We start from the raw sequence: 27,454 nt of genomic DNA on the forward strand, positions 1-27,454 counted from the left end.
GTTACTTTTCTCCTAAACCACTCAAATGTTGCATTTCCTTCTTATATTATTTTATTTCTTTTATTTATTGATCTATATATATATATATATATATATATATATATATATATATATATATATATATATATGTGTGTGTGTGGGTGTATTAGAATACTGTTACTTTCCTTAAAAGTCATTATAGAGTTAAACAACCCTTCTGAGATGATAAATGAAGACAGCTGTTACTGCTCACTCCTTTCATGGCCCCCTCAATCAAATGAAGTAAGATGGCCCCTGTGAGTCTGAGTGAAGGACCCGGTGCGTCTGAGTGAAAAGACCTTGTGGCAACAGGGACGTGTAATAAGAGACTTTATATGGACTGACCAATCAGTTGTGCTCACATGAATGATGTCATTTTGTCTATGAAGCTATGGTAACAATAAAGGTTCTTCCTCTTGATGGTCAGACACAGAAAGAAGCAGATTGTACCTTGTTTTCTGCATGCTTTCACAATTTGGGTCAGAGGCAGAATGGGTTTTTGGCCTAGAGTTGTGCTAGGGACTCATCCTGTTCAATTGGTGTGGACTAGTCAAGATATAGCACAAAGGTTGCACTGCTCCAGGTGAAATCTGAGATCTTCCCTTGCTGTGACAAAAAGCCAGGTGCCAGCCTTGGTCCGCAACCAAGATATATAGAGCAAAATAGGAAGGAGAGTGGCCGGCCACCGGCATAGAAAAATAGTAGTTTATTGAAGTTACATAAAAATTTGAAACATGATGAGCACACACTACTCCTGTTGCTCAAATGACTAAGCACAGTTGTGTGAAATGCGTTTGCTGAAGCCACAGGAGTAATGTGTGCTCATCATGTTTTAGATTTTTATGTAACTTCAATAAACTGGTGTGGACTAGTATTCCATTGTTTATCCTCTCCCTCAGCTTTTATCCCTCATTCAGTTAATGTGACCTAATTGCTGATGAAGAGGGATGGGCAAATAAGTATGTCATGCAGGCGCAAAACATCCATCTATCAACTAATGACGTAATTCGTAGTTAGCAAGCCAGTGGCTGGAAGGTTGTAATGGTGCGCAATGAAAACCTGTGGCTCTGTGTAACTAAAAGGCAGGCTTCATCTACCTGCTGCCTTGTATACAATTTTTGGCCAATTTTTAGGGACTTTGCTAAGGCACCCCTGAAGAAACCCAAAGGCACCCATGGTTCCTGGGCACCCTGGTTGAAAAAGGCCGTTCTAGAGTTCAATCTAGGTGCTCTTAGATTTGTGCACGCGTGTGTGTTCAGAAGTTATATTTACTGTAGTCTGAGTACAGTCAAACAGTACAATCTTCCAATAAAGGCAACCTTTAGCCTTCTTTTAGTGGCGTAAAACGTTTACTCATGTTTTACAAAGCCAACTATTCCCAATAAAAAGTATTATTCATGACAACTGATGGACCTAATATATTGCTGATAATAATAAGTAAAGCCAACACCTATAAAATGGCACCACAGTATGTAGGAAGGTAGCTATTCTCCTATGTGCGCTCTTGAAATAGACTATTGAATGCAACCTTTCTGCGCATGTATCCATGACATCACTAGTACTGGTTCTTCGCCCAACATTATTTATCAAGGGCTGATTTATTATGCTTTTATGTGCCACTACTGGCTGTGTCTGCATCATAGGTGTGCACAGGGGGTGTGCCAGGTGTGCCTGGGCACACCATTATCCCTATGTGCATTGCAGATTCCCCATTCTTTCCCGGGCTTCCCCTCTTGTTGCCCCCCCACCCCGCTGGCTCCTCTCCCCCAGATGTTGTGGGAGATGATTTACAATGGAGAGTGGAGAAGTGACTAGTAAATAGTTCCTTTTCTAAATGAACACAGTGAACACACTTGCTCACTGTGTCCATTCATACCTGACTAACTGTGTTTACTATGCTTCAGTTTGTGAATGAACAGGAAGCCACTCAGCACAGGGCACTCTCATTCAATCACTGCCCTGTAAAGCTGAGGCTTCAGAGAAAGTCATGTTTGATCTTTGGGGTGCACACTCTAATGCAATAGGCTGCACACCTATGGTCGGCATGTAAAAGCACAAACCACCCATTCATAAACTTGCGGGATGGACCAGAACCAATGATGTCAGGGACATGTCTGCAGTTGGATCACAAACACCATAGGGTTGATTTACTAATGGCAAATGGACTGTGCACTTTGCATAGTGCAGTTGCTCCAGAGCTTAGTAAATGAACAGAAGCTCTGCTGACTTCCACCATCCAATCGTGTGCAAGCAAAAATTATTTTTTTGTTTTCTCTTCCTTGCATGGCAGAGTGAAGCTTTACTTTATTTACTAAGCTATGGAGCAACTGCACTTGCACAGTCTATTTGCCTTTAGTAAATCAACCCCAATGGCTCATGGGTATTGAATTCTTATTAGAGCAGTACAGGAGGCCGTAATATAAGTGCACAATACACTCAGCAAGCAAAAGTTACAGTAAAAGAGCCACATTGGGGAGCATGTAGTCTTTGTTTAGGGATAATTTTAGTAATGTGATGATGCTCAAGAAAGTAGGAGACACAGGAAGTAGAAAGCTGCAACAGGAAATGGTGGTGTAGCCATTCTGACTGGAGCTACTCACAAATCTTTTGGAAAGTAAAACATTTCATATATATTGTATTTATCAGTTTGCTTGAATTATCACCATACCAATATCAAATAGAAAGATATTATTCATGCCTACCTCATGGACAAAGTAAACTTTGGCTTCTACATAAATTCCCATGCGAACGACAGCGCGGACAGCTGCATTCATACCTGGGGAAAGGGAAAAATGGCTGTTAGTGATGTCATAATAAACTGAAAATACTGTTTTGTATATTGCATACTTCACAGATTCATGCTATAAACCTGTGGTTCTAAATGGACTGGGGCATAAGAGATTGATTTTTGTTTTAATGTTGTATTCCAGTACTCTGGTCAGCTGTAAAATTTTAGTAGCATGTGCCCCTCCTGGATAGCAAAGATTTAATGCTCATTTAAAGCAGAGTGGAACTTCCGCTCGTTGTACTCTTCCCCCTTTCCGTTGCCACATTTGGCATCTTTTGGGGTGGAGGGGGGGACAGAATACCTGTCTTTCACAGGTATCCTGTTCCCACTTCCGGGAGCCTCAGCCTCGGGTATTGACGTCACCGTCCGGGCTCTCTCCTCCTTCCTCAGCCAACGAGCCAGTAAGAGAGGAGTGGAGCCTCATGCATTCGCGGTAGGGTTCCCAGGGTGAAGCCGTAAAGGACTGACATCGCTGGACTCCAAGTGTCCTATTTAGGCCTCATGCACACTGGACGTTAAAATAACGTTATAAAAACGGCAGTAGCTTTGCAGTGAGTTTTTCAATTGTTTTCAGCTTTTTTAAACGTTTTTTCAATAGCATTTATTAGCGTTTTTTGTGTTTTTCTGCATTAGCGTTTTTTTGTTGAAGAAAATTATCAGCGTTAGAGTGTTTTTACAGCTGAAAAACGTCTCTCAGAACCCACTAGTTTTGGGGTTTTTTTACTGCTCAAAAACGCCACTGTCCAAAACTGCTGATAACAGCCTATGTGTGCATGGACACATAGGATAACATGATGGAGAGTTTATTGACTATAGAATAAAACAGCTGTTGTAAAAACGTCCAAAAACGTCCAGTGTGCATGAGGCCTAATAAAAGTCAGCAGCTGCTGTATGTGCAGCCGCTGGCTTTTAATTTTTACAGCGATGAAAAGACAGGGTGGTTCCTGCACAGTGTGCGGGGACCGCCCTGTCAGCCAACGGCTCAGCGTGGATTTTACGGAGGATCCCTGCTGAGCTGACGGACACACGGAGGCGGATCATTAGTGATCCGCCCCGTGTGAAATGGCCCTTACAGAATACAGCAACATCCACACATGTAGGACACAAAACGTTAGAAGTAATTTATTCCAATGGTAATGACTATTAATCAAATGATTTCTCTCTTCCTCATTCACCTTCTAGAAAAAGTTAATTTCTAACCCCAACTAAACCACGAGCACGATTAAGAAGCTGTATAGTCACACAGAGGAGGATTTAAATGATGGTGATTATGGAATTGTATGTTGCTCCTCCATGTTGTCACGGGTTTCCAATTCTTCCTGTGGTCCAAAAACATACCAGTAGGCTCCCCGCAATTTAACCAAACAGTTTGCTTGCCTAACTATGCTAAAGAAACTACTAAGTTTTTGACAGCCTAACAAGGAACTCGACGAGGAAAACGATGTGTTTCGCCTGTCGAGTTCCTAGGTCGTGTGTACGAGGCTTTATAGTGATTGTTCTTATGTTATTGGCTTTGTTTGGACAGTTTGGCCGGGTTCACACTGGTACGACAAACGCTCCGACATTGACGTGTGAAAATCAATGTTTCCCTATGTGAGCCGTCTTTACTGGTCCGACACAGGTTGTCCGACTTTGAAAATGCACCCTGCACCACTGTGGTCAGACTTTGATCCTACTTCAGCCCATTGAATATCATTGAAGTCGGATCAAAGTAGGATTCTTGTCCTAACCATCCCACATGATGATTACAGAAGCAGTAAAAGGAAGTTATGTCACACTGGGATTGTTTTGATTGGTCAAAGGACAAGTCAGACTATCTCAAAGTTGGATTAAAGTAGTATTCTGTTCATTCAAGTCGGATGGATGTAGGACCAATTTAGGACTGATGTCGCAGAGCAAAGTAGGATGAAAGTCGTATGACTGTCCTGTAGTATCAGTGTGAACCCGGCCTTAGGCAGGCTGACCTTTAGAAACTAAAAACCAAACTGCCTGAAATAAGAACTGCCTGTGTCAGCAACCAATCATGGAAGCATACCTCCCAACATTTGAGATGGGAATGAGGGACACCTACTAACAAATGTAGGCAAAGGACACGCCCACTGCCACACCCACTTAAAGGAGAATCACCCCCAAAAAAGGATAATTAAATCCACAAGGGCTTTTTTTTACCACTACTATTCCTCTATATTGGCTTTTAAAATGTACAAATGCAGCAAGTTAGAAATCAGATCAAAGGTTTAGCACTGGGAAACACTTTTTGAAAGATAAAAAGTGCATTTTATATACAATTATCGATCAGACCAAAATGAGGGACAATTGAGGAGCTATGAGAGACAGGGGGACATTGCTTCAAATCAGGGACAGTCCCTTAAAATCAGGGACACTTGGGAGCTATGTAGAAGTTATAATATATCTGTCACACTCCTTACTGGTTTGCCCACAGTTTGTGTAGGCTTCTGTAGTCAACTGGCATCGCCATTCAATGATTGGAAAATAAGTACAGTATATTTACTGGCACACCTTGGTTTAATGATATTCTTGTTCTCTATTCACATAAGTGATAGACATCACAGGCTTAGGCCTCGTACACACGACCGAGTTTCTCGGCAAAAACCAGCAAGAAACTTGCTGGTATTTTTTTTTTTGCAGAGGAAACCGGTCATGTGTACACTTTTCGACGAGGAAACTGTCGAGGATCTCGTCGAGCCAAAAAGAGAGCATGTCTTCTTTTTCCTCGACGGGAATGGGGAAATTTGGCTCGCCGAGATCCTCGACAGCCTAACAAGGAACTCAACGAGCAAAACGATGTGTTTCGCCCGTCGAGTTTCTCGGTCGTGTGTACGAGGCCTGAGGCCTCGTACACACGACAGAGGAACTCGACGTGCTTGGCACGTCGAGTTCCTCATCGAGTTTTGGGATGAAGCCGCCGAGGAGCTCGGCGGGCCGCCTTCTCCCATAGAACAACGCGGACAACGAGAAAATAGAGAACATGTTCTCTATTTTCTCGTCGAGTTCCTCGGCGGCTCCATCGAGCCAAAACTGTACAGACGACAGAGTTTCTCGGCAGAATCCGGGTTTTGACCGAGTTTCTCGGTGAATTCTGTCGAGAAACTCTGTCGTGTGTACGAGGCCTCACAGTTTTTGAACCTCAGGCCTCGTACACACGACCGTTTTCCTCGACAGAATCCATCAAGAAACTTGGTGGCAGAGCTTTTTTGCCGAGGAAACCGGTCGTGTGTATGTTTTTCATCGAGGAAACTGTCGAGGAACAAGTTCTCTTTTTCCTCGACGGGAGTCTCAATTTCCTCGTCGTGTTCCTCATCGGGCTGGTTTTCAATGAGAAACACGATCGTGTGTATGCTAAGAAACCCACGCATGCTCAGAATAAAGTGAGAGACGGGAGTGCACCTTCGGTAAAAGTAGCGTTTGTAATGGAGATAACACATTTTGTCTTTACCGTGTGTACGCAAAGCAAGCTTGTCGTGTTCCATGACAAGCCTAACAAGGAACTCGTCGAGGAAAACTATGTGTCTTTTCAGACGAGTTCCTCAGTCGTGTGTACGAGGCCTCACAGGATCCCCTTTTTCTGCCTCGAAACATGGATCCTGCGAGGCACCAAAATATTGGTTTGTGATGCTGTTCCTTTATGTGAATAAAGGGCAAGATTATCGCTATATCAAGGTGTGCTGGTTAAGACCCTAAGCAACCAATCAGAAGTGGAAGGTATGATGACCTGGAACCCGGATTGGTTGATGGTAACGCAATACAGACAGATCTAATGTTAGACAGTTTCATAAATGAAGTCTGCTCTGTAGTAGAACAGCAGATCTACTTCTAGTATGCAACCAGCTCACAGGCCCTATAATCTATAAAGTAATCCAAGATGTCATACTGAATAAGTATAGAATGACACTCACCTTGCGGTTTGTTTTAGTAGCCTAATTTTTTTTCCTCTGTGTACTTATAAGTCATCTTAAGGCAAGTTCTTCTAGGAAATTACATGCAGCAGTTATTATGCTATCAGGACATCTTGGTTTTCTGAGTTCTGTAACTATTTGATAAGCAGCGATGATGATGGATAAAGGATGGTAACTCAGGCAACCAATCAGATTTCAGTTTACTGTAGTTAGAGCAGTGAAAGATGAATTAATTGCTGTGGGTTACTGCACTTTGTGTAAATTGATGTTTGCTTTCATAAGCATGAGCAGAAAATATCAAGGCAAAGCAATGAGTTTTGTGTATCGTAGGTAACTATGGCACAAAGGTTCAGACCTTCATAATAAGATTATGGGATTTGCAAAAAGCCATTTGCCTCATTCACAACAACAAGGCTGACCACTTACAACTGACAGAATTTCTCTGGTGTGCACCATATGAAACGTGCCGGTGTCTCTGCATGAAAGAACAAGAAGGAGAACCTAATCCGCTATTAAAGTAACAGCTGTTCTTTCTTTAGATCTATCAAGTGTCCTGATATATAATAGTATTTCAATAATACTGAGCATGGATAAATTATAAATGATCAGCTTTCTTTAAACTTTTCTCAAAGTAATAAAGGTATCGTATATACTCGAGTATAAGCCGAGTTTTTCAGAACATTTTTTGTGCTGAAAATGCCCCCCTCGGCTTATACTCGAGTCACCTTTTTGCGCCTGATCTCACAGATTTTGGGGACCCGGTACCAGCCGGCCGTAGGTCCCCTAGACCCCAATCTTGGCACACGTGTAGTTCTCCTCTACAAGTGTGCAAAGTCGGAGAACCGATTTTTCAAAGCCAGGCACCCCTTCTATAGACTCCCATGTTAAACGTAAGTCTAGTCATGGACACAGTGAGGCATGGGCACAGTGAGGCATGGGCACAGTGGGGCATGGGCACAGAGAGGCATGGGCACAGAGAGGCATGGACACAGTGAGGCATGGGCACAGTGGGGCATGGGCACAGAGAGGCAAGGGCACAGAGAGGCATGGACACAGTGAGGCATGCACATGGACACAGTGAGGCATGCAGATGGACATCCGAGTCAATACGTTTTCCCATTTTTTTGTGGTAAAATTAGGTGCCTCGTCTTATATTTGGGTTGGCTTATACTCAAGTATATACGGTAAGTGCAAAAAAGGGGTTGAGCCATTTGTGGTGTCATATAAGAACCTAAAATGTCCCTTTTCCCCGGCTTCATTACCTTAACTACCGCTACTTTTCTGCACTGCCATTTTTCAAAATCCAGCGCATGCACAGTTCTCTGCCAAGTATTTAGCATATGGCAAAGACCTGCGGCATGTCTGGCCACTTGCCGAGGATTTTTGTGCATGCACCCTATTTCCGCTACTTTCTGGAATCCAAACCAGCTCCTCACAAGTGTAAAGTGGGTGGCCATCCACGTAACCACATGATAATCAAATCAATCATTTAGCTAAAGTGATAAACATGAATACAAATTGTCAACTACAGACCCATCATTTGATCAATTTAGTGACCTTTTCATCTGTTTCGACACTGACAAGTTGATCGGCTATGACAGAATTTCATTCATCCTTTCTTATCCATAGAATGAATATTTGATGTGTCTCAGGCTAACCGACCACAATACACAAGGATTAAATTACAGTAAAACCTTGGTTTGAGAGAAACTTGGTTTGAGAGCGTTTTGCAAGACAAGCAAACATTTTTAATAAATTTTGACTTGATATACAAGCGATGTCTTGGTATACAAGTAGCATCAAGTCACAACTGAGTATAAAGGAGAAGAGAGGCGCCTCTAAGTGTAGCAATACAGTTACGTTTAATGAAGGTACAACATTTAGAAACTCACATGGTTGATTAAAACAGGCACATGTAAGTATTAAGGCATAAGGGGCAAAAGATGTACACATAGACCATCCTTCTCACCACCATTGACATCGTCCCTTCGGCCCCTTTCACACGGAGCAGTGGGGATGCGGTGACGGTATAGCGGCACGATTTTTAGCGCCGCTATACCGTCATATTTACCGCGATATTCGGACGCTAGCGGTGCGGTTTTAACCCCGCTATCGCCCGAAAAAGGGTTAATGCGTTGCATTTTTAATATTGAATCGATAATGAATTGCTTGCTTGCACTCACACCTGGATCAACCCTAAATTGATATGAAGTAAGGCCACCTTAGGTCCATAACTCTTAGGCCCCATACTCACGAGCAAACATGTCTGCTGAAACTGGCCCGCAGGCCAGTTTCAGCAGACATGTTTGGTCGTGTGTGGGCGCGAGCGGGCCGAATTCCAGCAAACATTTGCCCGCCGGGCCTTTTCCCAGCGGGCAAATATTCCTGGACTTGTTTTAAAACAGCCCGCTGGAATTCAGCCCGCTCGGACATGTACGGTCGTCAGTACAGACCTACCGTACATGTCCAGGCGCCCGCCGTCCCTCGCATGCGTCGAATGACTTCGACGCATGCGTGGAAGCATTTTAAAGGCGGGCCACCCACGTCGCCGCGTCATTGTCGCGGCGACACCGCGTCATCGACGCGGCGACACCGCGGACACGCCCCGCGTATTGTTTACGCGCGGACTTCTGTACGATGGTGTGTACAACCATCGTACAGAAGCCCTCTGGCAGACATGTATGGTGAAAACGGTCCGATGGACCGCTTTCACCATACATGTTTGTCCGTGTGTACCCGGCCTTAATGGGACTGCACTGTCTGTGTAATAGCTAGTTTGTTGTCTGGAAAACATATGAAAACAATGTCATTAGAAACAGACTGCATTTCCTGTACAGGCTGAAATATTTTTAGAGCATTCATTCTTCCTTCTAGATAGTCAACCGAACAACAAGCACTAATTAGTGTTAAAATCTTTGTATTGCTAAAAGACTTAGGGTTCGCCTGATTTAATACATTTGGCAGCACTGCAAGACCGATTATAATTGAGGGTCTATATTAATGCCTAATGAACATTTCTAGAGTAATTTCACAAAGAATGTACAGGTTAAAGTGATTTGTAAAGGCTTGTTTTTTTTTTTAAATATCAAACATGGTATAACTACCTCCTCTGTGCAATTGGTTTTGCACAGAGCAGCCCAGATCCTCCTCTTCTCGGGTCCCTCTTTGCTGCTCCTAGCCACTCCCTCCTTTCAGGGCTGTCTTAATGCACCCCCGGGCACTGCTCAGGGGCCCCAGGTGCATGGGGGCCCCATGATAGTCGTGTTTAACATCATACTCAGGGCCGCCATCAGGGGGGTACAGGCGGTACACCTGTAAGGGGCCCGGAGGTCCCCAGGGGCCCGGATGGCAACCCCCTTTAAAAAAAAAAAACTTTTTTATTTATTTATTTTTTTATAAAAAAATATATTTATTTTGTTAATATATTTTTATTTTATTTTTTATTAATGGGCCAATTTTTTTTAGGGGTCCAGAGATCCCCAGGGCCCCCGGATGACAACCCCCCTTATTTTCATATTTTTTTTATAAAAAAAATATTTTTTTATTTATTTTATTTTTATATAATAATATTATTATTATTATAATTATTATTATTAAAGGGCCCAGAGGTCCCCAGGGCCCCGGATGGCAACCCCCTTTTTTTTATAAAAAAAATATACTTTGTTTTCATATTATTTTATTTCTTTTTTTTTTCTTTTTATTTCTTTTTTATATATATATATATATATATTTTTTTTTTATTAAAGGGCTCAGAGGTCCCCAGGGCCCCATGTGGCAAACCCCCTTTTTAAATTTTTTTTATAAATGTTTATTTTTTTTTATATTTTTTTTTTTTATTAAAGGGCCCAGGATGGCAACCCCCTTTTTTTTTATAAATGTTTAATTTTTTTTTTTATATATATATATTTTTATTTATTTTTTATTAAAGGGCCCAGAGGTTTCTTTTTTAAATTTTTATTAAAGGGCCCGGATGGCTACCCCATTTTTTTTATATATATTTTTCTTTATTTCCTCTTTTTTTGTAAAGGGCCCCCCCCCCCGCTTCTCATTTCGCAGCAAACCCCCCCCCCCCCCCTGCTCCTCAATTTCAGGTGGCAGCACCCCCCCTGGTTTTCTGCCCCAGGGGGCCCATGCCTGAAACTGTGTAAGAGGGCCCCAAAATTCCTGATGGCGGCCCTGATCATACTTGCCAACTATCCCGGATTTCCTGGGACAGTCACACTTTTTACTAAGCTGTCCCGGAATGACCACATCTCAGAACCTGTATTGTGTCCTTCTGCTCCTCCCCACTGTGCCCTTTGTGTTGATTAGTCTTTGATTCATGGCATGTTTTCTTATCGTAAAATCAATGTTATTAAAAGTACTAATACATATAAGTTTAATGTTCTATCAACTATTTATGGTTTAATTCTTGAGAGTAGGTGTGTAAATTGGGGCAGGCTGGTGAGGGCCCCAGTACATTAATTTGACCAGTGGCCCATGATGCTAATAAGACGGCCCTGCCTCCTTTGAGTGCCCCTTAGCCAGCAGCTTGCTACAGGGGGCACCCAAGCTGAGTAAGAGCTCTGTATTCATTTAGACTCTGAGCCCCGACTTGGCCCCGTCCTGATTGGCTGACTGACTTTGATTGACAGCCAATAGTGCTGCTGCTCTGTCTCAGCCAATCAGGAGAAGTGAACTGGATAATTGGGGGGTGCTGGGGAGGCTGCTACACACAGAAGGTTTTTTATAAAAAAAACTTCTGACTTTACAACTCCTTTAAGTATTTAGACATGTCAACGTGTAATCCAAATTTGCATTAATGGTGGTCAACTCAATACTATTTAGGGTGAAAGGTCGTTCAGAGGACCAAAGTGCAGATAGCTTGGAAACACCTTATCACGGACAGACATTTTTCGACTTGCTGAACAGGTCCTGACAACTCCAGTGGGTTGAATGAAAAAAAAGATCTGATTTCCCCATCCACACATTTGAGGTGGATGGGGGAATCCTTCCTGCCAATGCATTGTATTCTGACAGTGCGGGGTCCTCCCTGCCGGCAGAATACTATAATCAGTGCTGCCTGCAGTACTGATCAAATGGGAAAAACAGACAGGCAGGCTGGTTGTACAGAAGGCGATCGACAGATCTCGGTGCCCATAAATGCATCAAAATTCACCTGGTCTCTGCTGAACTGGCGGAATTTTCATGCATGTTTGGTCAGCTTTACACACTAGCCCTGTCGGTGAACAGATCCCCTGGTGAGCTGCAGCAGAACATTACAAATGTCACTTTTGCACCTGTTTAGTTTTTTTGCTGTAGAAGCTTTCCAGACCCATAATAGATATAATGTATGGGTGACCAGATGTATGTACATAGACTTACATCCGTTTGCATCAGACTATCTCCGATCTGTCACATTCAAGTGTAAAGAAATGGAAAAGGATGGAGACCTTATCCAGTTTTTGTTCCAGACCTGGATGGACTTGGAGATAATTGTATGTAAATGTAGGTCCAGTTATACATGCCTACCCATAGACTTAAGCAGGCCATATATCAGTGGCGGCTGGTGCTCCATTCTGGGGGGGCACTTACCCCATCTAGGTCGCGGGCATCGCTTTCTTCTTCGACAGCTTTACCCTGCGTCTCCTCCTCCTCGTCTTCCCGTTGGCCTCCCATGCGTCTCCTCCTCCTCCTTGGTGGCCAATACGATCGCTTCTCCTCTCAGGCCAATCGGGTCGGGAGGAGAATCAGGAAGACAATAGTGAATAAAAATGATTGTCACACAACTGTATGGGCTTAGGGCGCAGTGCTCTGTGCCCCAAGCCCACCCTTTTTTAAGCCAATTATAGCCTCTGGCTCTGATCATGTGCTTCTAAAAAAAAAAAAAACATTAGAATCCATTTGTCTGGCGCCCTGCATGTAGATTAGGAGCTGGGCGCCTGGATTAGTGGGGCAGCGCCCCTGCGCCCCTTATGGACGGGCCGCCACTACCATAGATGGTGCAAATTTCTTTCCTGCAAGCACAGATTGTAGGAAAGAATATCGCACGATCCCTCCATCAACACAGTCAGTGCTGACAGGGGAATCCCTCCTGGTGGGGTGGGGGGGCATGTGGAAATCCGTAAACGCTGGGAGAAGACAGTGATTATTTCTAGCGCCTATAGCAGCTGTTAGAGATAATCATAAGTAAAATCCAGCAAGCTGGTTGTACCCAAGTTAATCGATCCATCAACGTGGTACATCCAGCCTGCCCATACATGGTCTATGGCCAACCTTATATGGAGATTCTGTTCAGGTCCACCTGAAAAACTGACAGGTTGACCCGTCTGGATGAAAAAAGCCTATGATAAAATATGATGGGTCACAATGGGTTTACAGCCCATTACACTGGTCAAGCCGTGTCGTGTTGATATACAGAGCCGTGTTCAATGTACTCTATACTGGCAGCAGACATAAGGGCGGAGAGCTCTTCTCCCATTCCAAGGGCTAGAAGGACAGATGAAGAATCTTCTTCTACATGTAGAGCATAAAAGGTCTATTTTTAAACTCGGGCCTGCTGATTTATTTTTCCCTACAGGCTCCGATGACAAAGCATGCACCACCCCCACAATGCAATCTCATTTCTAAATATGTAAGCCTGCAGTCCGGGTGACCTTGCGTGGTTACACAGAGGACAAGCACCTGATGCTCCATGACTGTCAATGCATCCTGGTGTCCCCGGAGCTGCCCTTCCTCCACCGATCAATTCACCTTCACATCACCGCACTCACATACTCCCAGCCCTGCAATCAGATGCATTTCTTTCTCCATTTTCACAGCTCAATACTAAATTGATTTCAGCCTCCTGGTTTCACTATAGTCTTTCTGTACACTCTATGCATTTCTCATAAAGGGTATCTGCTCAGTAATAGTTCCACATTGCAGTCTCCGTTCACGTAAGATATGAGTAGTAAGAGCTTCCTGTAGTAAAAATGAAAGTGACATACGTGTGGTTTCATCATACAAGATATTTCATAAGTTAACGGATGTTCCGGAGAAGACTTTTATCAATGCATGCAGTTCTGTAAATACTTATTTATTATGCCTGCTGTTACTAGATAGGGTAAGGTTCAATATGAGCAGATTTTCTGCCACAGGTTCTGCCATTTTTTCTGCCCTAGTGAACTTGGACCCTTAGCCTAGGTAAACATTGGAGCGATTTGTCATGCGATATGTGAGATCAAATCGTATTACAAGTCGTAGCCTATTGGAGGCAATGGCACTATTCCAATCGGTGCGACACCGATTTTTTGGCACTGATAGTTCCTGCACTACTTTTGCTGATTTCAGGTACGACTTCAATAGACATCTGTGCATGAAGCCACACAGATGTCTATCAAGTAGCAGCTGAAATCGCTCTGACCTTGCTACTTTGAAATCGTGCTACTATAAGGCCTCGTACACACGGCCGAGTTTCTCGGCAAAAACCAGCAAGAAGCTTGCTGTTTTTTCTTTTGCCGAGGAAACCGATCGTGTGTACACTTTTCAACGAGGAAACCGACGAGGATCTCGTCGGGCCAAAAAGAGAACGTGTTCTCTATTTCCTTGACGGCAATGGGAAAATTTGGCTCGCCGAGATCCTCGGCGGCTTCACAAGGAACTCGACGAGCAAAACGATGTGTTTTGCCCGTCGAGTTTTTCGGCCGTGTGTACGCGGCCTAAGTGAAGTAACACAATTTCAAAGTAGCATCAATGTGAACCAGGGCTGAAGGCTGGTTTGAAATCATGTGAGTTCAACTGAACTCAAACCCGCATTTCAGTCCGACTTCGGGAGCGATTTCAGACACCTGTTGCGGGTTCCTGCACAGATGTCTACTGAAATCACCCCTCGAAGTCAGCAAAAGTAGTGCAGGAACTACTTTTGGGAATTGGTGCAGCGCCGTAAAGGTCGGCGTCGCACCGATTCAGAAGGTGCTATTTCCGGTAATAGGCGGCAATTTGACATGCGATTTGACCTGTTAAATTGCATGTCAAATTGGCCCAAAGTAAACGGGGGCTAAATTAAGAATTTATGAGTCTTTGCTCTCGGGCCAATTAGACATGACAAATCACATGCCAAATCGGAGCCTATTGCTGGCAACGGTGCCATCCAAAACGGTGCGACGCCAAATTTTGCAGCACCACACCAATTCCCAAAAGTAGTTCCTGCACTACTTTTGGTGACTTTGGGGGAGATTTGAATAGACATCTGTGCATGAACCCGAAGTCGGACCGAAATTCCGGTTTTAAATCGAGTTCAGCTAAACTTGCACAATTTCAAACCCACCCTCAGTGTGAACCTAGGCTTAGTTCTTCAGGAACTTCAGGATATTAGCATTGTGGATATTCTCGGATCATTTCCATATGCCATACCAGTAAGACTGCTGTGGAAGTCGCCGCTACTACAGTGATTGGCGCAGTCTTTCATGTTCTGTGCTGTGCATAATGAACATAGGGGTCACCTGCTTGGCATAGACATCATTTAAAGAACTAAACAAAAACCAAAAGGTTGACGCTGCGCTAAATTAAATATTGAATTATAAATGTAAATAGCTGCTAGCACTAAATTGTGTACAACAACTTGGTAACATAAAAAAGAAAAAAAAGAAAAAAGAAAAAAAGAAAAAAACAGTGCAGCGCTAGTGAGTGATATTGTGCTCATATAAATTAATAATAAACAAAAAAAGTCATTCTGGAATAAACTGAAAATTTAGCCAGAATAGGAAAAAACATAAAAATGCAGATGGATATATGAAGAAAAAGTCTTAAAAAGCCACGAAACAAAGTTCATATGACTCTATCCAGTAATTTTCCTTGTGAAAGAGAAGTGGATTGTGCAGACAATGTGAAAGACTCTTGATTGATGTGAGGTAAGCTGTCACCAATACACCCGTGAGGAAGGATAAGATTGCCTGCTTACCAGATGAAAAGACTGTTTTGCATCAGTCTAATAGGGCCTGTGGGAAGTCTGGTCTCCCAATACCTTAGCCGTCAAGATAACCACGGTATAGCTCAGCATACAATCCGAAGAGTCATAAACCAAAAAAAAAGAGAAGAAGGACCTCTCATAGCGTATAACGTTTAAAAATAGAAGAGGGTTTAATAAAAATTGCACTTACAATTAGGCAATATAAATACAGCATGGATAGCAAAACGTCTCCGATCTCTTGTTCCGATGCTTCTCGCTACTCGGTCAGGAAAACACAGCCGGCGTTCAGGACGGAACGCGATGACGTCACGGCACCCTACGATCGTTTCGTCGCTAATGGACTTCAACGGGGGAGTAAGCCGGATGTTGACGTCAGCGCGCTAGGTGTTTAAATACCCACGGGTTCCATGTTTGATACTGGAAAACTCGGGGAGAGTCCTCATAGTGACTGAGGGCAAAATAATTGAGTAGCGAGAAATGGAAAAGTGTTCTAATCATGTTGTACATAACGTATTATATTAGTACAGAACGCGGGGGTGTTTAATAACTGGTAGCGGAGCATCGAATAATGAAAATAAGATCGGAGGTTAACAATATATGCAAAAAGATTGTATCATAAATTTGCATAATCATAAAAATCAATCTATATTTAATTAGAAAAGATCTATATCATAAAAATCATCTATATTTAATTAGAGAAGATCTATAAATTAATTTAAATTTTGATAATGATTATGATAATTAAAATTGGAATAAAAAATTAATAAAAAAAATTAATAAAAAAAAAAAAAAAAATGTATTATGAATTATTTAAAAAGCAGTTTATATCCCAATCTACGTTAAGTCCGAACGGAATAAAAGATTTCATAGAAAAAATCCAGCGAGTTTCGAGCCTAGATATGGCCCGAACCATATTAGTACCACGCCAATGAGGACGAATGTTATCTATGGCAAAAAAACTTGTCCCCTTTAATTGTCTCCCATGGAATTTATTGTAATGTTTCGAGAGGTTATGTTTAGGGAACCCGCTTTTGATCCTGCCCACATGCTCACTAAGACGTATATGCAGTTCTCTCTTAGTACGGCCGATATATTGCTTTGAGCATGGACATTGAATCATGTAAACAACGTATTTTGTTGAGCAAGTCATAAATGAATCTATGTCATAAATTGTACCAGTAGCTGTTGATTGAAAATTAGTACATTTCCGTTCCCTAAAGGAATTTACCTTGCAGATATTACATCTGCGACATGGGAAAAAACCTTTAAGGGACTGTTTTTTCCTATTCTGGCTAAATTTTCAGTTTATTCCAGAATGACTTTTTTTGTTTATTATTAATTTATATGAGCACAATATCACTCACTAGCGCTGCACTGTTTTTTTCTTTTTCTTTCTTTTTTATCATTTAAAGAACGCCTTGAATGTTTCTCAATAAGAGTGGGTTCACTCCAGTGTGCTATGGTTTGGGTGCTGCATGCTTTACCTGAATTTTACACATCGTTTTAATTGTTCTCCCATTTACTTCTATTATATTGTGCGTTTTCATGAAAGCGCATCAAAGTCGTGCATGCTGCATCTTTCATATGCTTTCCAAAAACACACAGGGGCAGATCCACAAAGAAATGACACCGGCATATCTATTGATACGCCGCGTAATTTCAAAGTTCCCACGTCGTATCTTTGTTTTGTATCCACAAAACAAGATACGACGGAATGAGGGATAGATCCGACAGGCGTACGTCTTAGTACGCCGTCGGATCGTGGGTGTATATTTACGCTGGCCGCTAGGTGGCGTTTCCGTCCAATTCCGCATTGAGTATGCAAATTAGCTAGATACGGCGATCCACGAACGTACGTCCGGCCGATGCATTTTTTTACGTCGTTTTCATTCGGCTTTTTCCGCCGTATAGTTATAGCTGCTATATGGTGACGTACTCAATGTTAAGTATGGCCGTCGTTCCCGCGTCAAAATTTTAATTTTTTACGTTGTTTGCGTAAGTCGTTCGCGAATAGGGATTTGCATAGAATGACATCACCGTCGTAAGCATTGGCTTGTTCCGCTTTAATTTCGAGCATGCGCACTGGGATACCCCCACGGACGGCGCATGCACCGTTAAAAAAAAACTTTGTTTACGTTGGGTCACGACGTATTTACATAAAACACGCCCCCATCACATCGATATATATATACAGTATCTCACAAAGTGAGTACACCCTTCACATTTTTGTAAATATTTTATTATACCTTTTCATGTGATAACACTGAAGAAATTACACTTTGCTACAATGTAAAGTAGTGAGTGTACAGATTGTATAACAGTGTAAATTTGCTGTCCCCTCAAAATAACTCAACACACAGCCATTAATGTCTAAACCACTGCCTATAAAAGTGAGTACACCCCTTTGTCCAAATTGGGCCCAAAGTGTCAATATTTTGTGTGGTCACCATTATTTTCCAGCACTGTCTTAACCCTCTTGGGCATGGAGTTCACCAGAGATTCACAGGTTTCCACTGTAGTCCTCTACCACTTCTCCATGACGACATCACAGAGCTGGTGGATGTTAGAGACCTTGCGCTCCTCCACCTTCCGTTTGAGGATGCCCCACAGATGCTCAATAGGGTTTAGGTCTTGGCCAGTCTACCACCTTTACCCTCAACTTCTTTAGCAAGGCAGTGGTCGTCTTGGAGGTGTGTTTGGGGTCGTTATCATGTTGGAATACTGCCCTGCGCCCCAGTCTTCGAAGAAAGGGGATCATGCTCTACTTCAGTATGTCACAGTACATGTTGGCATTCATGGTTTCCTCAAGAAACTGTAGCTCCCCAGTATCGGTAGCACTCATGCAGCACCAGACCATGACACTCCCACCACCATGCTTGACTGTAGACAAGACACACTTGTCTTTGTACTCCTCACCTGCTTGACACCTTCTGAACCAAATAAGTTTATCTTGGTCTCATCAGACCACAAGACATGGTTCCAGTAATCCATGTTCTTAGTCTGCTTGTCTTCAGCAAACTGTCTGTGAGCTTTCTTGTGCATCATCTTTTTTCTTCTGAGATGACAGCCATGCAGACCACTTTGATGCAGTGTGCAGCGTATGGTCAGAGCACTGACAGGCTGACCCCCCCCCCCACCCCTTCAACCTCTGCAGCAATGCTGGCAGCACTCATGCATCTATTTCCCAAAGACAACCTCTGGATGTGACGCTGAGCATGTGCACTCAATTCCTTTGGTAACCCATGGCGAGGCCTGTTTTGAGTGGAACCTGTCCCAGTTTCAGGGTCTTGGCAATCTTCTTATAGACTAGGCCAGTGATGGCGAACCTTGGCACCACAGACGTTTTGGAACTACATTGCCTATAATGCTGAACTAAACACTGAGGAGTGCATGAGCATCATGGGAAATGTAGTTCGAAAACATCTGGGGTGCCAAGGTTCGCAATCACTGGCCTAGGCCATCTTTATGTAGGGCAACAATTCTTTTTTTCAGATCCTCAGAGAGTTCTTTGCCATGAGGTGCCATATTGAACTTCCAGTGACCAGTATGAGAGAGTGATAACTGAGACCTTGTAACACTAATGTCTCACATGACACCGGGGAGCAGGGCCGGCCTTAGGTGTTCAGGCGCCTTGTGCGAGATAATCCTGTGGCGCCCCCCCCCCAAATGGCCCCTGTAAATTCAAGTATGGGGTGGTATTGGGACCGCTCTGGCAATATAGGGGCAGGTTGGGGTGATATATGGCAGGCTGGGGTGGCATAGGGCAGGATGGGGTGGTATAGGTCAGGTTGCGGTAGCATAGGGCAGGTTGGGGTGGTATAGAGCAGGGTGTGGTGGCATAGGTCAGGTTGCGGTGGCATAGGGCAGGTTGCGGTGGCATAGGGCAGGCTGGGGTGGTATAGAGCAGGGTGTCAGGACCTGGATTTGAACCTGGGACCTCAGCTATGTCTGGCAGTGAACCTTCTCACTGAGCTATCTGGGATGCTGGACAGCTCCCTGTCTGATCTGCTGGACAAACCCATCTGATCCATTGAACATTCCTGCCTTGTGTCTTGATTGTCTTGAACCTTGAACCCCTTGCTCCTCCCACGAACTTCCTGATATAAGCCATGTCTCTGCACTTCCTCCTTGCCAGAATATTGTGCTATCTCCAGCCTATATCTCGCTCCTGTCTTCCCTGCTGCCGTCCATATTTGCTACTGCTCGTTACCGACCACTTGGCTTGTTATCGACTACGCTTCTGCCTGATCCCAACCTACAAATACTTATTACCGACCCCTTGGCTTGTTATCGACTACGCTTCTGTTTGATCCTCACCTGCTTATCTGCTATTGTACCCCGGCTTTCTCACCTCCTGGTGGGGCAATCCTGAGGACCGCGACCTGGCGCTAACACGCAGCAAAATCCATCTTCACCTTCAGAAGCTCTGGTGAATACCGGTTAGCGCTTAGATTCCGCACCTCAGGTGACCCCGTGTCATCAGCCAGGGTGACCTGTTCTGCTGCTATAGCTACTGGCCTCTGAGCCTGACTCCAGACCGTGACAGAATATTCTGGCCCAAAACATGGAGGCCGTTGTAGCAGCTGCTGTAGCTCCTCTCAGGGTGCAAATCGCTGAGTTGCAGACGTTTGCTGTTAACTACCAGGAAAAATGTTCTGAGTTACAAATTGAAGTGAAAGCACTACAAGAGGAAATCCTTGATATGAATAAACAATTGCGTGACTTTCGTGCTCGAGACACTGCTGCCGTAGATACTAATACACGAATGCCCCTACCACTTAAGTTTAACGGAGACCGCCGCCATTATAGAGGGTTCCTTAATCAATGTCGCATATACTTTCAGATGCAACCTGCTGCATTTACTTCGGACAGGAAAAAGGTGCTGTTTATTATCAACCTCCTGACTGAGGAAGCTTTAGCCTGGGCCTCCCCTTATGTGGAGAAAGATGATGTCGTCCTGGATGATTTCAATTCTTTTGTGACTGCGATGAACCAAGTTTTCGATGATCCTAACCGCTGCACTACTGCTGAGGCAAAATTGCACAATTTACGGCAGGGTAGACGCTCTGTTGCAGAGTACACAACTGAATTTTGACGCTGGATCTCAGATACCAATTGGAATCCAGCAGCACAAAAGAGTCAGTTCCGTCAAGGACTCGCGGAACAAGTAAAAGATGAGCTTGCCAGAGTAGAAAGTCCTGACGACCTTGAGGCTTTTATTAAATTGTGTATTCGAATTGATCAAAGACTTACTGAAAGGAGAAAGGAGAGACTGGGAATCTTAGGCAGTAATGGTGGCATGCGTTTTTCTACTACTCAGTATCCTCCTAAGGTTTCAAGATTTACTCCTGATTCTGACACTCCTGAACCTATGCAGGTGGATGCTCTTAAAAGATCTATTACTACTCATGAGAAAGAAAGACGACGTTCAGAGAACTTATGTCTTTATTGTGGAGACTCCGGACATTACGCAGTTAATTGTCCCAATAAATTTAAAAGAACAATTGCAGCAACAGATATTACAGTATCTGAACAAATAAACTCAATTTCTCAGTCCGTCTCTCCTTTAATTCAGGAAGCAAATAAGGTTAATTCTTTATTAACTCATTTTGTCATGCCCATTAAGCTAATTTCTGAGGGCCGTGAAATCCCCTGCTCTGCTATGCTGGACTCTGGGGCTGGAGGAAACTTTATGGATATAGAGTTTGCCCACCACAATAACATTCAAGCCATAAATACATCTTCTCCTATTGAGATGGAGACAGTTGATGGTTCACCCTTATCCTCAGGACCTGTTACCCATAAAACCGTTCCTTTGGTAATCCAGTTTGAGGCGGATCATCGTGAGACCATCAGCTTTCAGTTGATCACATCACCCAAATTTCCCATCATTTTGGGCATTCCGTGGTTCTCCACTCACAATCCCTCTATCAACTGGGGAGCACGGACCATAGATTTCACATCCTCCCACTGCAAGGAACACTGTAGGGAATCTTATCAAACAAGTTCTCCGCTGGTCAAGGAATTGCAAGTTGGTGTGGTAACTACCCAGTCATATGACGACTTGCCTCCACAATACCATGCATTCTGGGATGTCTGTGATAAGAAAAATGCAGATCAATTACCTCCTCATCGCCCATACGATTGCCCCATTGAGCTGCTTCCAGGGGCCGAAATACCTTTTGGCCGCCTTTTTAATCTCTCAGAACCTGAATTAAAAGTGCTCAGGGAGTGGCTTGATGAAAATTTAGAAAAGGGTTTTATTAGACACTCAACATCTCCTGCAGGAGCAGCTCTATTCTTTGTTGAAAAGAAAGACTCCACCTTGCGTCCATGCATTGATTACAGGCACATGAATAAGGTCACAATTAAAAACCGTTATCCACTCCCCTTGATCTCGGAAATGTTGGAAAGACTTCGTTCTGCCAAAGTGTTTACAAAACTTGACCTACGGGGGGCATATAACCTGGTCCGTATTCATTCAGGAGATGAATGGAAAACCGCCTTTAGAACCAGATATGGGCATTTTGAGTCCTTGGTCATGCCTTTTGGTCTCTGCAATGCCCCTGCGACCTTTCAGCACTTCATAAATGATGTTTTTCGAGATCTGTTGGACCAATTTGTCATTGCTTATCTGGATGACATCCTTATCTTTTCTGATAACCTGGAAGAGCACCGCAAGCATGTTTGCATTGTCTTTGAAAGATTAAGGCAGAATCGACTTTACATCAAATTGGAGAAATGTGAGTTTGAACAAACCCAGATCCAGTTCTTAGGGTATATTATTTCTCCAGATGGTGTGGGCATGGATCCTGAGAAGATTAAAGCAGTGGTAGATTGGCCTGCCCCCGGAAACATTAAGGAAATCCAACGATTTGTCGGGTTTGCCAACTTTTACCGAAAATGTATAAGGAACTTCTCTAAGGTGATAGCTCCAATTACCCAGCTAACAAAGAAAGGGGTGCCCTTTGTGTGGTCATCTGAGGCACAGGCTGCTTTTGGAAAGTTAAAAACTCTTTTTACTTCTGCACCAGTATTGGTACATCCCAATCCTGAATTACCTTTTATAGTGGAAGTGGATGCTTCAAACTCTGCCGTGGGAGCTATCCTCTCCCAACGACATGGTGAAAAGATGCAGCTACATCCTTGTGCTTACTTTTCTCGTGTAATGTCTTCAGCCGAAAGAAATTATGACATTGGGAATAAGGAGTTGTTAGCAATTAAAGAAGCATTTTCTGAATGGAGGCATTTGCTGGAAGGCGCTAAGCATCCTGTAACCGTTCTCACTGATCATAAGAATCTGGAATTCATTCGTTCTGCCAAGAGATTGTCTTCTAGACAAGCACGTTGGTCATTATTCTTTTCCAGGTTCAATTTTATTATCTCATATCGACCTGGGTCAAGGAATGGTAAGGCTGATGCCTTATCACGAATGTTGTCTGGGCCTCTCCAGGAAGACAACTCTGAATACACAGTCCTGCCTCAAAAGAACTTTCTAGGTGTCACAAGTTCTAAAGCATTCTTGAGTCTTCTCAAGGAAGGGTATGAGAATGACCCACTCCTCAAAGATCCTCCTATGAACATCATCCTTGATTACAAGAATGGCTTCTGGACTCAAGCACATCGCCTCTATGTACCTGAAGTTGCTCGGGTTGAAGTTCTCAAGTTGGTTCATGACTCCAAACTTGCTGGACATTTGAGTTTCTAAGACGGAGGAACTTTTATCCCGTTCCTTTTGGTGGCCTGGGTACAAAAGAGATGTCAAAAGTTATGTAGCCTCGTGCCTGGTCTGTGCTCGCAATAAGACACCCCGAGCTTCTCCTTTGGGGTTGCTCCAGCCACTCCCTGTCCCATCAAGACCATGGGGATCAATTTCTATGGACTTTGTGGTTGATTTACCCCCCTCTAAAGAAATTACCACTATCTTGGTTGTTATTGACCGCTTCACTAAGATGGCTCACTTCATACCAGTGAAGGGGGTACCCTCTGCAGAACAAACTGCAGAGTTGATGGTTCGAGAAGTCTTTAGACTACATGGAATTCCAGAAGATGTAGTTTCTGACCGAGGAGTACAGTTCACTTAAAAATTTTGGAAAAGCTTTTGCTCAGCTTTAGGAGTAACAATTAATCTATCTTCTGCTTTTCATCCTCAGTCTAATGGTCAGACCGAGAGGACCAATCAAACGTTAGAGCAGTACCTCCGATGTTTTGTTAGTTATCTTCAGGATGACTGGGTGGACTATCTTCCTACAGCGGAGTTTGCTTATAACAATTCTAAACATAGCTCCACCTCTCAGACCCCTTTTTTCCTAAATACCGGGCTTCATCCAGCTTTTATCCCTGATCTCCCTATCTCAACTCCAATTCCTGCTGTTACCAACAGATTAACTGCTTTACAGGAGATCCAGGGAAAATTGATCGAGACTTTGAGGGAAGCTCAGGAAAGTTACAAGAAGGCTGCAGATAGACATCGCAGAGCACTTCCTACCTTTCATGTGGGTGATCAAGTTTGGTTATCTACTAAAAATCTGAAGGTTCATGTTCCATCTGCAAAGTTGGGACAAAAGTTTGTGGGACCTTTCCAGATCTTGGCCCAGATCAACCCAGTTGCCTTTCGCCTAAAACTTCCAGCAAGTATGAAGATTCACCCTGTGTTTCACATTTCGCTACTTAAACCTTTTCACGAAAATACTTTTTCTGGAAGAACACTTCCACCCCCTCCACCTGTTGAGGTACAGGGTGAGGAAGAATACGTGGTGGAGAAAATTCTTGATTCCAGGATCTATAGGAACAAATTGCAATATCTGGTTCAATGGGAAGGATACGGGACAGAAGAAAATTCTTGGGAGCCTGAGCAGAACGTTCATGCTCCTAGATTAACAAGAGAATTCCACCAGAGGTTCCCTCACAAACCAGGCCCTAAGACGTCCAGTGGACGTCCTGGGAGGAGGGGAGTACTGTCAGGACCTGGATTTGAACCTGGGACCTCAGCTATGTCCGGCAGTGAACCTTCTCACTGAGCTATCTGGGATGCTGGACAGCTCCCTGTCTGATCTGCTGGACAAACCCATCTGATCCATTGAACATTCCTGCCTTGTGTCTTGATTGTCTTGAACCTTGAACCCCTTGCTCCTCCCACGAACTTCCTGATATAAGCCATGTCTCTGCACTTCCTCCTTGCCAGAATATTGTGCTATCTCCAGCCTATATCTCGCTCCTGTCTTCCCTGCTGCCGTCCATATTTGCTACTGCTCGTTACCGACCACTTGGCTTGTTATCGACTACGCTTCTGCCTGATCCCAACCTACAAATACTTATTACCGACCCCTTGGCTTGTTATCGACTACGCTTCTGTTTGATCCTCACCTGCTTATCTGCTATTGTACCCCGGCTTTCTCACCTCCTGGTGGGGCAATCCTGAGGACCGCGACCTGGCGCTAACACGCAGCAAAATCCATCTTCACCTTCAGAAGCTCTGGTGAATACCGGTTAGCGCTTAGATTCCGCACCTCAGGTGACCCCGTGTCATCAGCCAGGGTGACCTGTTCTGCTGCTATAGCTACTGTCCTCTGAGCCTGACTCCAGACCGTGACACAGGGTGTGGCAGCATAGGTCAGGTTGTGGTGGTATAGGGCAGGTTGGGGTGGTATAGGGCAGGTTGTGGTAGCATAGGGCAGGTTGGGGTGGTATAGAGCAGGGTGCGGTAGCATAGGGCAGGTTGCGGTGGCATAGGGCAGGTTGCGGTGGCATAGGGCAGGTTGCGGTGGCATAGGGCAGGCTGGGGTGGTATAGAGCAGGGTGTGGTGGCATAGGTCAGGTTGTGGTGGTATAGGGCAGGCTGGGGTGGTATTGGGCAGGCTGGGGTGGTATAGGGCAGGCTGGGGCTTGAGCGCCCCCACCTCTGTGGCGCCTGGGTGAACTGCACGCCATCTAGGATCGGCCCTGATGTGACTCACATTCTGTGAGTTGTGTGTGCCGCAGGGCGCCCCCTGTTGCCCATGGCGCCCTGTGCAGCCGCACAGCTCGCACACCCCAAAGGCCGGCCCTGCCAGGGAGGGAAAATGGCTAATTAGGCCCAATTTTAACATTTTCACTTAGGGGTGTACTCACTTTTGTTGCCAGCAGTTTAGACATTAATGATTGTGTGTTGAGTTATTTTGAGGGAACAGCAAATTTACACTGTTATACAAGCTGTACACTCACTACTTTACATTGTAGTTTCTTCAGTGTTCACATGAAAAGATAGAATAAAATATTCACAAACATGCGAGGGGTGTACTCACTTTTGTGAGATATTATATATATCTCTATCTATATATAGATATAGATCTATCTATCTATCTATCTATCTATCTATCTATCTATCTATCTATATATATATATATATATATATATATATATATATATATATATATATATATATATATATATATACATATATTTATATATATTTTATAGTATATTTAGGTTATTATAATTATTATTATTAATATTATATAGTATTACATGTATATTATACTTATATTTACATAAACAGTATTATCTCTATTTAATATCATCACACTCACAGTCAATCTTATGTATTATCAATGTCTCACATTCAATCATATTTAATATCATAGACTCACAATCAGTCATACTAGTCTACATTCATGTCACATTCATGTTATGAATATTGTTTTCCTATAGTGAGGCATGGTGGGTATTATACAATCACTGGGGGGGGTGATGGCGGATGGCGGCACATTCTGAGACCTTGAAATGTAATTAGAGGTGAAGATGAGGATGGTGATGCTGCTACCCAATACAGCTTCCTCCCATAACGTATGAGTCAGAGGAAGCCCTGCAAGGACTCCCATCCACGCACGTACACACACCAAGAGCCAGCTGGGAGGAGGAGGAGGAGGACTGGGAGGGGTTTACAGGAGACACATACAGGATAGAAGGCACACAGGCTGCATATGAGACATGCTGATCAGCACCTGGAGTGTCATTCAGCCATACACTATGACACTGCAACTATTCATCACTAATACTTCTATACCATGCAAAGATCTAACCACTACAACAAAGACACAGCACCTTTATAGTAGCATCACTGGTCTTATTAAAGGATTTACCACCCAAAAGGTACATTTAGTAGGCTGGCTCATCCCATTTCACTCATCCCATCTCACTCATTCCATCTGCTGCAGGGAAAGTCTGCTATGAAGTCAGTTCACACCACCACCCTGCATGCAGTACTTTTTTCAGCATAGCGTGTTGCAATGTCACTGCAGTATATAGCACTAAATGAAATGCCATTTAAATATGCGTACGCAACCTACGTATGCGTTCGCCTCTGCCTGCGGGCATAGGGGCTGGGGGCACCTTAAACCTTTTTATTTTATCAGAAATTAATTATTTTTACACTGTCCCTTTATTTATTTTTTTCACTTTTAATGCTTAACAAGAAATGTAAACATTTTGTGATCGCAGAAAAGCATGACAGGTCCTCCTTAGGCCCCTTTCACACGTGCGGACCGTATGTCCGCTTTTTCATCCATCCGTTTGCGGATGAAAAAGGGACATACATTGGTCCCTATGAGATTGCGGGTGTCAGTGGATGAACATCCGCTGACACCCGATCTCGCCCGCCTCCGCAATGATCCGATTCTTCAGATGGAAGAAAACACTATTTTTCCTTCAGTCTGCGAATCGGATCGAATGAACATGGACATACGGTCCGTGTTCATCCGATCCCCCCATAGGGGAGAGCGGAGAAAAGACAGGGCAGTCCCTGCACAGTGTGCGGGTACCGCC

At 43.7% G+C, this 27,454-nt stretch overlaps 1 protein-coding gene across 5 annotated transcripts in view; it reads right to left on the bottom strand.

Annotated features, from left to right (window-relative positions):
* LOC120940064 (phosphofructokinase, platelet) overlaps positions 1-27,454 on the bottom strand; it is a 154,615-nt gene that overhangs the window by 120,483 nt on the left and 6,678 nt on the right. For all 5 annotated transcript variants that reach the window (XM_040352666.1, XM_040352664.1, XM_040352662.1 and 2 more), the window contains exon 2: positions 2,721-2,794. In XM_040352666.1, coding sequence (XP_040208600.1) covers positions 2,721-2,794 — 74 coding nt within the window. The remainder of the gene's footprint in view (positions 1-2,720; positions 2,795-27,454) is intronic.

The sequence above is a fragment of the Rana temporaria genome, chromosome 5 (assembly GCF_905171775.1).
Source record: "Rana temporaria chromosome 5, aRanTem1.1, whole genome shotgun sequence".
NCBI classification, from domain to species: domain Eukaryota; kingdom Metazoa; phylum Chordata; class Amphibia; order Anura; family Ranidae; genus Rana; species Rana temporaria.